General features: G+C 34.0%; 2 protein-coding genes across 5 annotated transcripts; both read left to right on the top strand.

The window, feature by feature from the left end:
* The first annotated feature begins 3,209 nt into the window (after positions 1-3,209).
* LOC127793042 (myb-related protein 305-like) lies at positions 3,210-4,786 on the top strand. The gene is made up of 3 exons (XM_052323807.1): positions 3,210-3,568; positions 3,668-3,797; positions 3,960-4,786. The coding sequence occupies exons 1-3, from the start codon at positions 3,388-3,390 to the stop codon at positions 4,549-4,551; spliced, it is 903 nt and encodes a 300-aa protein (XP_052179767.1). The 5' UTR covers positions 3,210-3,387; the 3' UTR covers positions 4,552-4,786.
* Positions 4,787-7,313: 2,527 nt separating this feature from the next.
* Positions 7,314-10,463, top strand: LOC127792807 (40S ribosomal protein S7-like). 4 transcript variants are annotated; one of them, XM_052323405.1, is made up of 6 exons: positions 7,314-7,396; positions 8,982-9,066; positions 9,187-9,260; positions 9,352-9,475; positions 9,772-9,954; positions 10,262-10,463. In XM_052323405.1, exons 2-6 carry the CDS (start codon positions 8,992-8,994, stop codon positions 10,379-10,381), a joined length of 576 nt encoding a protein of 191 aa, XP_052179365.1. In that variant the 5' UTR covers positions 7,314-7,396; positions 8,982-8,991; the 3' UTR covers positions 10,382-10,463. The 4 variants fall into 4 exon arrangements, with proteins under 4 accessions (XP_052179365.1, XP_052179366.1, XP_052179364.1 ...); XM_052323406.1 differs by having other exon boundaries at positions 7,370-7,513; XM_052323404.1 differs by lacking the exon at positions 7,314-7,396 and adding an exon at positions 7,409-7,753.
* Positions 10,464-10,976: the final 513 nt, after the last annotated feature.

Genomic DNA, 10,976 nt, shown 5'->3' with positions numbered 1-10,976 from the left:
AAAATACATGATTCAGAGGTGTAATCAAAACAACGAATATTTTGAATTGTCACACAAAAAGTTATATATGGGTTGGCCAATCAATGCAGAATGACTTGGTTGCATGCCATTTCTAGATCAATTATTAAAGTTAAACTTACTAAACATGGTAAAGGGAATTACATTACATCAATCAATGACGAATATAGATTAATGTTAAGTAAGGCACTGCCTAGCCCTTTTGCATTATTGAGAGAGAGATTAATTGAAGGTGAAGAAAACAACAGTACGATGGAAATTGTCAAACTTAGCTGCATTTGGAAGACTTTTCAAGAACACCCATTTCTTAATTATTTTCTTTAATCTCAGTCTCATACTGATGGAATTTGAAAGCAAGAGAGGAATCCTAGAGGAAACAACAAACATTTGTTCTTATGTGAGGATTGGGTTGACAAAGAATAACTTGGTTAGTCAGTCCAAATTAATGGAACTTTAATATTTAATTTACTTTTACTTTTTAGAAAAATTGACATTAATTTAATTGATGATTTAATAGTATTGTGTTCAAGAAAGTAGGTTTATGTACATTAAATTTATGGAAAAAGGCCCACAGGACAAATTCATTGTGAAACTTGGCCGAGACTTGCGGCAGACTTGATTGAAGGGCTTGCAAGTGACTAAGTTCAAGAGCGAATGACCCTCAAGTTAAGTGGCTTAGACCAAGACTGAATGACTTTGCTTGAGAGCATCTCTTGATGCCTTGAAGAGACCATCTCGAGAATTTATTAGTTATTTGTCAACTACTACTCGAAAGACTTGTAAATTAACTATTCCGATATCCTTATCTATACATTCAAAAAAGAGTTCGAGATTGACTTAAGAGTTATAAGAGGGGTTAACGGGAGGTCTCACCCATGCTCTTAATTAGTTTCTTTCCTTGCAAATCATCTAAAAACTACACATGAGACACTCTTCTACATTAAAAATTTATTATTGTATTTGAACAACAACAAATAAAAACACTAAAAACAATGCTTTGTTACTTATATTTTTATTAATTAATTAACCATTCATCTTCATCAACCCAACATCTAACGATAGAGTACTATCAATAATAATATTATCAATCGCGATAAGTCAAAAATCATATTTTTTAAGATAAAAATATCACATTAAATGCGAATCTATTTTTATTTTTTTAGAGAATTAAAATTAAAAAAAGAAAAGAAAAAGGAGAGAAGAAAGAAAAAAACAATATTGTTAAGCGAAGTGGATGTCGTGGATATATGCATGCACATGAGAAGCCAAGAAATTAAAAAGATATTAATTAATTTGGGCGTTGTTTTGAGATTCCAAACAAAACCTTAAACCGCCGCCACCCTCATTCGTTAACGTAAACAAATCGACACCACGTTCTGGTTGGTGTATATTTTGTTCAGTCAACCACGGTTTCATGTCTGCTGATCATTCACAAGATAAGATAATGTTATATAGTACAAATGAAACATTTATATCCATTCAAATTGGTAGTTCCAATGGTCATATCTATCTATCTTGTCACGTTTTAATTTTCGGCTTTCTATTTAATATATATATATATATATATATTACTGTTGTGTGATGATGAGAATAAAGTATTATTTAATGTTGGATGACAAATAAGCAACTATATGGAATTTTAAAAATTAAAATGAAAAGAAAAATGGCATAATAGGAGATTCAAAGTTTGTGACTGCTAAAATTAAAATTAAAGGTGAACAAAATTTTGATTAAATCAAAATAATTGAATTAAATTAATTAAAATCGATGGTTCGATTTGATTTTTGAATTTGAAGTTTTTTGTTGTTGTGGTTATGTTTGATTTGGCTTCTTATTGAAAAAAAATAAAATAATTAACTAATTGAAGTGTAAAAAATGATATTTTTTTTTTCAAAATTGGACAATTCGGTTTGATTTTCAAATTTGAATTTTTCGATTATTTTGATTCGATTCGATTTAGTCTTCTTATTGAAAATAATTAAAAAAATCAAACTGACCAAAATATAAAAAAAATGTTTTTAATCAAAATTGGATTTAATTGAAATTTTGAATATCCCTACTTATTTCTATCACTTACATTTAATTTGTTATTTTTGATTTTTTAATTTTTTTTATTTAAAAAACTATTTGATTAGTTCAATTTTTAAAAATAATTCAATTTATTTGATTTGAACAACTCAGCTATTTCAACTATGGTCACTCTTAGTTAAAATTTTGTTTACTATTAGAGTCACGGTGGAAATAGGTGGTGGTGACGGAGGAAATATTTGGATTTAAAAATATTTTAATAATTAATAAAAAAATTAAATATTAAAAATAAAACATATTAAACAAACCTTAAATTGCTAATTTTAATAATCTTATTTACTTGTGACCTGGGAATGTGTACGTTTGGATCAAATTAATTTTGACAAAATTATGTGGAATTGATGACAAAAGTCAAACCGAATGACTGCTTGGAGTGCAGTATTTGAAGACGTATTCGCTAAGGAAGGAAATTTGACATTCCCAGGTCACAAGTAAATAAGATGAGATTTTTTTTTGTTTTTTTGTTTTTTTTTTTGAGAACCCACAATTATTATTATTATTATTATTTTTATTGTAATGGTATTAATTAACTTAATTATTATATAAAAAATAATAGTCTACTAATCAAATATATTATACTAATTAATGAAAAATCACTTTTTTAAGTTGAAGTGGGTACCGGCTATAGCTATTGGATTAAAACTAAACCATCCATGTCATTTTCCTTAATTGAGAAGCTAATCTAGCTAGGTTTGGGCACCATTCTCATTCTGGGACCCCCCTGCTTGAATTTCATGGGCGACAAAGCTAGGGATGGTCATTTTATTTATTTATTTATTTAATTTCACAACTAGTTACATTAAACAACAAACCCAACCCAACCCCCTCCCTAGGAATAGGATGGGGTTGGTCCGTCTGGTAAAAAGAGGTTATAATAGTGTAGTAGTGATTGTGGGTTTTTACTGATAATAAGCCATCTGCAGAACAACAGACAACGCTGCTCATTTGTTTGGATGCTCCTTTTTCCAAATTAAAATTTGTATTGAACTACTGATAGAGATGGACAAACTGAGTTTAAAGCTCAACGTGGGCTTTGTGGCCACCGTCCGCAGCTTCTTTTGAAAAGTTGCAATATAGCAGTGTGATAAGACCAGCAGGGCTGCACCTTTAGCCGGCCCCCTATAAAGCCTTCTTCAACTGGCTTCTTTTTTGGTTCACTGCTTTTAACATCAAATTAAAACTGCAAGCTCCAGCAGCTCCCAATACAGCCCACTTCTACCTCCTTTCTTACTCGATTTAGAAATCTTATCCTTTTTTTCTGGGAAACTAAGATTAGCAGCCATGTCCAGTTTGAGAAAGTGCTCTGCAAGCCGTACTACTGCAACTACCCTTACTACTGCATCCAGTGATGAAGAAGCTGAGCTCAGAAGAGGTCCATGGACTCTTGAAGAAGACACCCTTCTCATCCAATACATCTCTTGCCATGGCGAAGGCCGCTGGAACATGCTTGCCAAGCGTTCTGGTAATAATTAATTGGGTTTTCAATCTTCTTTGATTATCTTGAGGTTTAATTATCTCACCAAGTAATTAGTTTCGATAATTATCTTATTATTATAATTAGGTTTGAGGAGAACCGGCAAGAGTTGCCGGCTGCGATGGCTGAATTACCTTAAACCCGACGTTAAGCGCGGCAATCTCACCCCCCGGGAGCAGCTCTTGATCCTCGAACTCCACTCCAAGTGGGGCAACAGGTACTTCCCATTCTAATGGCTTCTGTTTTAATCATCCGATTATGATGAATAAGTTGACATAAGAACAGTTCCCAATTAGTCCCATCAACACAGCAAAGCAACTCACCACTGTTGCTGACAACATTGTCTTTTGATTCCAACTGTTCCCAAACTCTTCACCAGATGGTCCAAGATTGCGCAGCATTTGCCGGGGAGGACGGACAACGAGATCAAGAACTACTGGAGAACACAGGTGCAGAAACAGGCGAGGCGGCTGAAGATTGATTCAAACAGCAAAGCCTTCCAGGAAGTGATCCAGTGCCTCTGGATGCCGAGGCTGCTCCAGAAGTTGCAAGCATCATCATCATCTCCTTCTCACACCTTTCATCCGTCCCCGAACCAGCAGCAGCCTCCGACTCTGATCAAACCGTTTCCCCCCATTGATCAAGCAACACCCAACGGCCTCGATCATCATCCTCTCTGGAGCTTCCCCTTGGAACAATGCACCAGCCCGCAGATGAACGCCATCTCTGAAACCATAATCCCTCAGATTAACCCAGAGAGTCCGTTTCAAGCCATGAGTAAGAGTGATTGCTGTTACAATCTCGACAGCAATATTGGGTTTGATACAGAGATGTTTAGCTCGGCATCCATGCCGGATTTTGAAGACCCGAATGTTGCCGGGTCGGATTCGGCTCAGAACAACTGGTTTGGCAATGGCATGGTGGACAGCTTGTGGAACATGGATGAATCGTGGCAGTTCATGGAATTCTAACAATTCTATGATACTAATTAATTAGATTTTTCGATAGATTTGCTTACAGTGAGTGAGGTACATTTATTCTATAATTTTTAGGATTAGACAACATTTGGGTTCCCCAAATTAATCATTTTGCAGAATGTGGACTGGAAAATGACAAGTTGATGCTTAATTTAACTCTAAACTCGTGTTTATGGGCTTAATCTCTGGCATTTTACAAAGTATATATGAATGAGCTTAATTATTTCAATCACTATTTGCTTAAATTAGGATTAAAAACTTTGGTAATTAGTTTCATAATATATACTATCAGCATCCAACTTAGTTTCTCTGTTCAACTAATCAGCTCAAAACAACCCACTAATCAAACTGATTATAGTCAACCTCCAATTACTAACTTACCTTCCTACTCCAATGTTTATTCATATATCCGTCATTTATAATTTTCTTTAAAAATGACCTCCTTAATAATTTTATAAAAATAAAAAATATATTTTTTTTTAATTGTGATGCAAAATCCAAGATCAGAAACTAAATAAAAAGAACGATTGGTCTTACTAACATTAGTCTTAGAAGAACTCCTTAAAATAAGTACATCTAGTTAATCACGTGTGATTGTGAAGGAGAATTTAGTTATTGTAACATCATTAGATTGATTCACACTCCATGTGAAAGTGTTAGCTGTTATTATTTGAGGGGTCATAGCTCTCTCCTTTGCATAGCGACTCACCTAGTCTTGCATCTAAGAAGGCAAAAGAGAGATTGGTCTGCTACTCAACCGAAGACCAACAAAAGACCCAATTAATGCAACATTAGTTAATTATAAATAAATGATGTAACTAATTGGTGGGTCATTAATTTCCATTAGAGATTACAAATTGATCATGTAATCACATGTTGAAATTCATGGCTGGGCAGCAGGGAGGAATGGGATGAGAACAAACTTGACCGGAAGAAGATAAAGAACAGAAGATATGGGGAGGGATTCGAATTGACAAGTCATTGCTATGGTAAGTGAACACAGGGAAGAGTCTGGTCTCTGATGGAGAACCCAAGCATGCATGGAGCTGCACATTAAGAGATGTGATGGCCAACAATGACTGCTTTAGCATATTCTCTTCCTACTCCATTCATTTCCCCCTTCTCTCATGCACATATCCTGCATCCTACGCTAGTTTAAGATCGTTGGAGAAGCACTAGTGACGTGTCGTAGTCGGTTTGGACAGTTGGAGAAGTATTTTTAAAATTAAATTGTTAACGATCATTTGTTTATTTCTCTAACTTATAGTTAAGTCGTCACGTAAATTATAACTTAACGATTTGAGTGATTTGTGAAACATAAAAAATATATTAATTGAAATTCAAAAATCACTTGAACTATAACGTAGCGATTTGAGTGATTTGTGAAACGTAAAATATATAACAATTGAAATTCAATAAAATTAAAGTAACCATAAAATATCAAAATCTCAAAACATGTAAAGTTTCAAATTAAAAGAAGACAATCATATATTGATGTGTCCAAATTGGCACAATTACCGAGAATTAGTAGCTACGATAATTTTTAGAGTTTTAATTAAGAGGCAATTTTAATTAAAGGGTATAAAATTTTAAGCGTTAAGTCACGAAATTGTGAATTCGAAACTGATCTCCATAGTCAATTTTTTCAATCGTCCAAACTACCACCGACCACCCAAATTAAAAAATTTGCAATTTGACAATTTGGGTTTGCAATTAGTTCAATTTGGACAATTTGTTTTTTTGTGATCGAAAATAAATAATCTTACAACTTGGATGGATGCTAAAAATAAAATCGAAAACTCTTGCTAGTAAGAAATTTTAAAATTTAAGCATTTTCTATTGCTTTTTTCTTATAAAAAAAAGAAGTTATATTTTGATAAAATTCATTACCCGTTACCTATTTTTTTCCACTAATAAAGCCATAAGTAGTTTAAAGATGATAGAATTCTTCCCATTCTCAAAAGACTTTTTTTCTTTTTGAGTTTTTAATTATTTGTAGTTCCAATTGTCAAATGCTAACATCTCTTTCTTTCTATGAAAAGGGCCTCTTCACTCGACCTGGAAGAGAGGCAAGTCTCTCCACGCATCTTCGACAGTGAGACTTCCATTAATATTATAAATAAATAAAACATAATATATATATATATATATTTTCTTTTTTAATAATTTAGTTTTTATCAGATCAAACTAATTACCGAGCAATTAAAACGAGCTTAAACTAAATGCAATAATGCCTTAAAATCAAAATTTGTAGAACTTGAGAAACTTATTGGAGAGTTTACGTGTAATTTTAAATTTATTGATTTAGATTTTAATAATATAATATGATTTAATTTAATGTCATGTCAATTTATAATTAAGATTAACGTTGATATGATTGTTCCAAATTAGAAAACATTTTAATTTTAAAATATTAATAAAAAAATTAGTAAATGTTTTTAAATTCAAAACTAAGACATTTTAATTTGAAACAATAGAAATAGGACATACGTGGTCACATCGGAGTGTTTTGCTATATGAAAAGACAATTTTGCCCCTTTTACTTTTCAAATGTAATGTGCATATATCAGCCCAGCCCATAAAACAGGTCTTATGGGCCTGGAAACAAGAATTCTGGCCCGATCTCTCCGGTGCGGGATGAGTATAAATCAACGGATCAGATTCAATATCACACTCTGATGTGGGCCAACTAAATCTTTGCCGTCTAGTCTAGGCTTCGATATGAGCCCATCTGGGCTGCTGAGTCCTTCACATATATAAGCACCAAGGCCTTGGGTTTCTCTGCCCGTGAGGCTAGGGTTTTCCTTCGAGCCACGGATATATCTGCCTTCACCTTTGTGTACGTTTATGGTTTTCTTGCTCCTCTTTCGCTCTGTTTGATAGCTGAGAAACTGTAATGAGAACATGAAAACTGTTGAAAATGAGGTTTCTGAACCTAATCTGAACGGAAAAAGTGGTACAAGAAGCTCCGGTTTTCTATTTTGATCTGTTGATCTACGTTTTCCAGCCAATTCGCCTTTTTTCTTCACTTTTGGAATTCGTTGCCTGAATTCTTTTTGTCAGTCTGGTGGTTTTCCTTTATAAGTCTATAAGCATGGTTGTCTAGGCTTCCAGATTGATTATTCCTTGTATAATGCCGATAAATTGAACGGCTAATGAGTAAAAAGTACACCTTTGAATGCGATATCGACGGGAGGTAAACAGTACGAAAAAGCAAAACCAGTTTACGTTAACTGTGTCGATCTGAAGTTTTTATTCAATCATTAAAATTCCTCTTTATCTCTATATTTTGATTTCTGCATTGTATTGTTCGTACTCTGGTTGTTTTAGGTTAATTTCCATGATGTTTTGATCGTGGGTGCCAAATGAAGCTCTGTTGTTAATGAGGTTCTGGGGATGTAGTTTGTACTAATTCAAAGTCTACTTTTACTTGAACCGAAACTTGCATAGTATTTCAAGTTGGATTGTCGAATTGTTAGTTTCTGTTCAATCTCAGTTGAATTGAAAGGTATAGTAGTGTTGAAAAAGTAAAATGCTTGAAGTGGGAGGGACAGGTGGAACTCCGAGGTTCATATGGCAAGCTATAGCAATGTGAATGTTTGATGAGGCAATGCTTTAGATGGCTAGTCTTCCTGTATCAGTTTTTTTTTTCAACTGTCCATAAGAATGCTGAGAAACCGAAACAAAGTGTAATATAATTGCTATATCAGTTTTCTTTTCAAGTGTCCATGAGAATGCTGATAAACTGAAATATATTTGCTCGAATTGTTTATGCAGCTTAAAGGGCATCTTGAAATATGTGAAACCAAAACAAAGTGGGATATGTTTGCTTAAATTGTTCTTTTCCCTGAAAGGGCAATTTCCTCATCCCGTTTGAAGAGATAATAGTGAGGAGTATAAGTGTTGGAATCAGTTAACATTTTGGGGTTATATTAGAGGTTGCTGCCCGTGAGTTCTGATTTATTTTTCTTTTTGATGTATATTGTAGAAAACTTGTCAGTAGCCGAAAAGAGTCAAAATGTTTACCAGGTGTTAAGTGTAGCAGAAGTTTTATTTAATATGAAGTGCCTTTGGTTATCAATAGCCGTAGGTCACAAATTGTTTTTATGTGAGATTTAAGTTTTCTTGTAATTTATTATTAAGTCAAGAAACTGTCACTCTTATTCTGGGTCGTTTCCATATGCAGTAAAATAGTTTTGTTTGCATTCACCACCCTCTTTCTTTGAATGGTCAAGGCTTCTTTTATCTTGGCTTGACACTTCTTACTGAACTTTTTTCAACATAAATGATTAAAACATTTACACATGTTCTGCTGTTTTACATGTTCTTCTTATTAAAAAGAGAGTAAACCCGTCTAAATATTTAACATACCTATGACCTATCTTCTGCATAGTAAATCTGTTACCTACCTACCATTTCCTCAGATCCGTGAAGATGTACACCTCAAGGAAGAAAATCCATAAAGATAAGGAAGCTGAACCGACTGAATTTGAGGAGTCTGTTGCTCAGGTTCTTACTATTCCTGCTTCAACAGTTTTTTTTTTTTTAACTATTTACAATAAAGCTGCATCTTCTCTGCTAAGTCCAGCAAGTTTACGCGTTTCAGAACCTACTCAACTGTCTGTGCAGGCCTTCTTTGATTTGGAGAACACTAACACAGAGCTGAAAAGTGACTTGAAGGATCTATTTATAAATTCGGCAGCGTAAGAATGGTCTACAAAATCATGCTTAGATAAAAAGTCTGGTCCTTGCATAGCATGTGAATACCTTGTATTTTTCTCTAAACTGCTGCAGTCAAGTTGATGTTTCTGGAAACCGGAAGGCTGTTGTTATCCATGTACCTTACAGGCTGAGAAAAGCCTTCAGGAAGATTCATGTCAGGCTCGTGAGAGAGCTTGAGAAAAAATTCAGTGGGAAGGTAATCAATATCAATCCTGTTCCCTGCCTAATAAAGCATTTCCAATAGTTTTTCTTTATTTTTCTTTGCCTTTTCTGGGAAAAATAATCACGGTGCTTGTTCATCCTTACGAATCTTATGAAACATTGCTTGGAATTCTACAATAATGACCAGGGTTTGCACCTAGGAGCACACACAGCTGGGAATTTCTTTACTTTGTGACGATTCATGTGTATTAGAGGGAGAATTGTGCCGGCAAATCTCTCTGCCTGCGACCCTCCTCTCTATGGTTAATAGTTTTATGATATTTCTTGTAGGATGTGATTCTGATTGCAACTCGGCGGATAATGAGACCTCCAAAGAAAGGTTCATCTGTACAGCGGCCCCGCAGCCGAACACTCACTGCAGTGCATGATGCGATGCTTGAGGACATCGTTGTGCCTGCTGAGATTGTTGGGAAACGAGTTAGATACTGCCTTGATGGATCCAAGATTATGAAGGTAACTTAACTTACCATAATAACCGTTGAAGAAAATTGCTTTTCCTGATTTCCGCTTGCTTCTTTCAATCTAGCGATTCTCCTGTGGCAGTATGCCTTACATATCTTAGGCAAAATAAAACTAAAGGTAAGTTCCAATTTTTTTTTCCCAAAAAGCAAAAAAGTGAAATGAACTGAAAACACTGCAAGAATAGAAAAGTGAAGAAATTAAACAAGGAACAAAGTAGATCACCCAAAATGGATGGTGTTGGCCTAGAAAGAGCATTTAGGTATGGTGTTCTAATTTTCCCTTGTTTGGTATTGCGTAGGTATTTTTGGACCCCAAGGAGAGAAACAACACCGAGTACAAACTGGGAACTTATGCTTCGGTATACAGGAAGCTTTCAGGCAAAGAGGTGGTATTTGAATACCCTGTGATAGAGGCTTAAAGCTTAGGAAGCACTGCCTTTTTTACATTTAGTTAATCAATTCTTTCCCACCTGCAATGAAGTAACTTCAATTAGTTTGGTCTATTTGGGAGTTAAAAAAGTTTTCATGAGTTTATGGCCGAAGGGCATATAAACGTGCATTTCTTTAACATTTTCCCCCTCTGAATATTTTCGCTGCACTTTCGTTGTTTTGATTGTAGAAGAAGATTCATAAGAGTAAATTCTGTGAAGAGTTTTAGTAAGATTCTTTCTATTTGAGATAATCCCATTAGTTTATAACACATGCGATGATGCTGTTTTATTATTTCAGCAATTAAATTCCTAAAAGAAAAATATGTAGTAGGGAAATGTTATTATACCCATGTTTTATAAGTAATCTTTATAAACTGATGTGATACAAAATTTACATAAATATATGATCGTTTTATTTATATTCATATTAATTTTATCTAAAATTAATAAGGATGTCTTTGATTGCATTTAGTTGAAAAATAAAACATTAACCATAGAAAACAAAAATCACCCTATTTTAGAATCAATTTTTCATGGTAAATAGGTTAAAACATGCTTTAAAGAGTTGTATCATAAAATTTAG

Source organism: Diospyros lotus, unplaced genomic scaffold (assembly GCF_014633365.1).
Source record: "Diospyros lotus cultivar Yz01 unplaced genomic scaffold, ASM1463336v1 superscaf1, whole genome shotgun sequence".
NCBI lineage: Eukaryota > Viridiplantae > Streptophyta > Magnoliopsida > Ericales > Ebenaceae > Diospyros > Diospyros lotus.
Note: the sequence above shows the minus strand (reverse complement) of the source record. Positions and strands in the feature narration are given on the sequence as shown.

Bases quoted from the DNA above. Each gene is read 5' to 3' on its own strand.
- LOC127793042 (XM_052323807.1), top strand. From the start codon at position 3,388: ATGTCCAGTTTGAGAAAGTGCTCTGCAAGCCGTACTACTGCAACTACC. The intron at 3,569-3,667 runs GTAATAATTAAT...TATTATAATTAG, and splicing joins CATGCTTGCCAAGCGTTCTG to GTTTGAGGAGAACCGGCAAG. The intron at 3,798-3,959 runs GTACTTCCCATT...ACTCTTCACCAG, and splicing joins CACTCCAAGTGGGGCAACAG to ATGGTCCAAGATTGCGCAGC.
- LOC127792807 (XM_052323404.1), top strand. From the start codon at position 7,713: ATGAGTAAAAAGTACACCTTTGAATGCGATATCGACGGGAG. The intron at 9,261-9,351 runs GTAAGAATGGTC...AAACTGCTGCAG, and splicing joins CTATTTATAAATTCGGCAGC to TCAAGTTGATGTTTCTGGAA. The intron at 9,476-9,771 runs GTAATCAATATC...TATTTCTTGTAG, and splicing joins AGAAAAAATTCAGTGGGAAG to GATGTGATTCTGATTGCAAC.